We start from the raw sequence: 2,189 nt of genomic DNA, 5'->3' as shown, positions 1-2,189 counted from the left end.
GTTTTATATATTCTAAGCGTGACGTATGGAGGTTATAATATGAATATAAGATGTAGCCAAAAGTTTATGTTTTGTAAGGACCGTGGTATAGATTTCTGTGTCTGGTTGTGCAGGGTATACGCGCGTGATATGTGCGCCCAGCAATTTTGGGGATTTTCACTTTACCACCCGCTGGACGGAAAAAGGACGCTTTCCAACGCTTGAACCGCTATCGAAAACCAAACTTTCGGTGCAGGCGTGATAAAAAATAATATTACCTATATACCTACTTATATAGTTATTTCCAATATGTAATATGAATGTATAATTAAAAATAAAAATACCATCGTAGCCATAGTCCTATTATAGTGTAAGTTATAACGTCTATGATCGTAGTGTAAATCTCAATATAACTCTACGAACTACAAAGATACTATAATATAAGTTATTTGTTAATTTGTTTTACTGAATTTAGGTTGGGTTGTATTCAGCACTGATGGGAGGGTTCATATACATGACTTTCGGGACCGTTAAACAAGTTTCCATGGGACCTACTTCTCTAATGGCTTTACTCACTTACGAGTACACAAAAAATTTGACTCCGGAATATGTGGTGCTTTTGACATTCATGTGTGGAATCGTTGAAATATCGATGGGATTATTTAAGCTTGGTAAGTCAGTCGCATGTGAATCAAAATATGGTTGCACCTTATACGGGAGGGATATTGTAGAGACTGAATAGTCTGAAAAGTTCGCACTGACGCACAAGACGCACTGAGCATTCGTCTCACTTAACAAAATAATAATAAAAATCATTCCAAAATAATTTTATTTTTATTTATCACTTAAAAATTGTATCACGTTTAAATAATACCGAAATTAATGTACAGGATTCTTGGTCGACTTTATCTCCACTCCGGTGACATCGGGCTTTACAACTGCTACTTCCATTATTGTGGTTATGTCACAAGTAAAAGGTATTTTGGGCGTGAGATTCAAAGGAGATACAGTTAAAGACATATTGGAGAAACTGATAGAGCACTTCCACGAGAGGAGAAGCGGTGACATGATTTTTGGACTAGGCGCTATTGCTTTAATTCTATCTATGAGGGTACGTTTTGTATCATAGAGTTAATATTTTCGAGTCAAATTAATAATCTTTGGTCAATGGTTATTATTCAATCATTTGAGTCAAGCTTATTGAAAGAAAATTTTCGCTTAAAAATAAAAACTATGTGGGTCATTTTTTTTATTGGACTTGCATGTTTTTAATTTAAAATTTAAAAATTATTTAATTATTTTAAAAATATAGTATACGGTTTTCTATAATAAATTTATAATACTTACACAGGTAATACTATGAAATAAAAACCGGCTTCAAAGTTCAAATATTATCGTCATTAACTCAATAACTCATAACATGACCGTCATGACCCACAAGAATAATATTTGTTTGGGGGACGAGGTGGCCGAGCGGTCTAAGGCGTCGGTTGCGGCGCTGCCGTCGCTGGTTCGATTCCCGGCCACCGGGCGGCATTTTTCTTCTGGCAAGTCACGGTGTCCGGAGAACAAGTGCCGCCATCCCCCACCCGAGCATGGCAGATACCTACGAGTGCCCAATCAAAAATTCTGCCAAACCCAACACACACGTGTTCCCCCCCCTACCGACATTAAAAACGTACAAAAAACCAATACAGCTAATGGCCATAGTTGCCGGGCTTAGGATCAAAAAAAAAAAAAAATATTTGTGTATAATTTAGTTTACGAATTTTTTAATCTGCATAAAATGTACCTATAAATAGTAATATACCCCTCATTCATTGGGTTATAAAATTAATTTATAGATTATAAAAAACAAATTTAATAAGTAAAAAAATTAAATGTACGCAACAAAATTCAAAACTTATTTTATTATTGAGTGCATTCAGATTGATTCCTATACTTTAAGTTAGAGAATTCCAGATCTTTCATGCAGCATACATCCGAACAATTGTTCCTATTAAGATTTTTCAAATAAATTTAAATTTTCAAACATTTACAATTATTGTTGATTTTTTAAGGTGAAATATAGTGTTATAATTTCGTTATGATTCAGGTTATCTAATACAATATCCATAATTTTTGGGCATACATAATCGCGATTATACAAAATATAAGAATTGTAGAAAACTATTATAAACATTTTTTCGTACCGAATACTTACTAAATGT

General features: G+C 33.7%; 1 protein-coding gene across 1 annotated transcript; it reads left to right on the top strand.

The window, feature by feature from the left end:
• Positions 1-362: 362 nt before the first annotated feature.
• On the top strand, positions 363-1,532 carry LOC100573880 (sodium-independent sulfate anion transporter). Its single transcript, XM_016809015.2, has 3 exons — positions 363-650; positions 870-1,090; positions 1,331-1,532. Exons 1-3 carry the CDS (start codon positions 476-478, stop codon positions 1,340-1,342), a joined length of 408 nt encoding a protein of 135 aa, XP_016664504.1. The 5' UTR covers positions 363-475; the 3' UTR covers positions 1,343-1,532.
• Positions 1,533-2,189: the final 657 nt, after the last annotated feature.

This window comes from Acyrthosiphon pisum, unplaced genomic scaffold (genome assembly GCF_005508785.2).
Source record: "Acyrthosiphon pisum isolate AL4f unplaced genomic scaffold, pea_aphid_22Mar2018_4r6ur Scaffold_603;HRSCAF=1055, whole genome shotgun sequence".
Lineage (NCBI taxonomy): Eukaryota > Metazoa > Arthropoda > Insecta > Hemiptera > Aphididae > Acyrthosiphon > Acyrthosiphon pisum.
The sequence above is the reverse complement of the archived record's forward strand: the minus strand, read 5'-3'. Positions and strand labels throughout refer to the sequence as shown.

Bases quoted from the DNA above. Each gene is read 5' to 3' on its own strand.
- LOC100573880 (XM_016809015.2), top strand. From the start codon at position 476: ATGGGAGGGTTCATATACATGACTTTCGGGACCGTTAAACAAGTTTCC. The intron at 651-869 runs GTAAGTCAGTCG...ATTAATGTACAG, and splicing joins GATGGGATTATTTAAGCTTG to GATTCTTGGTCGACTTTATC.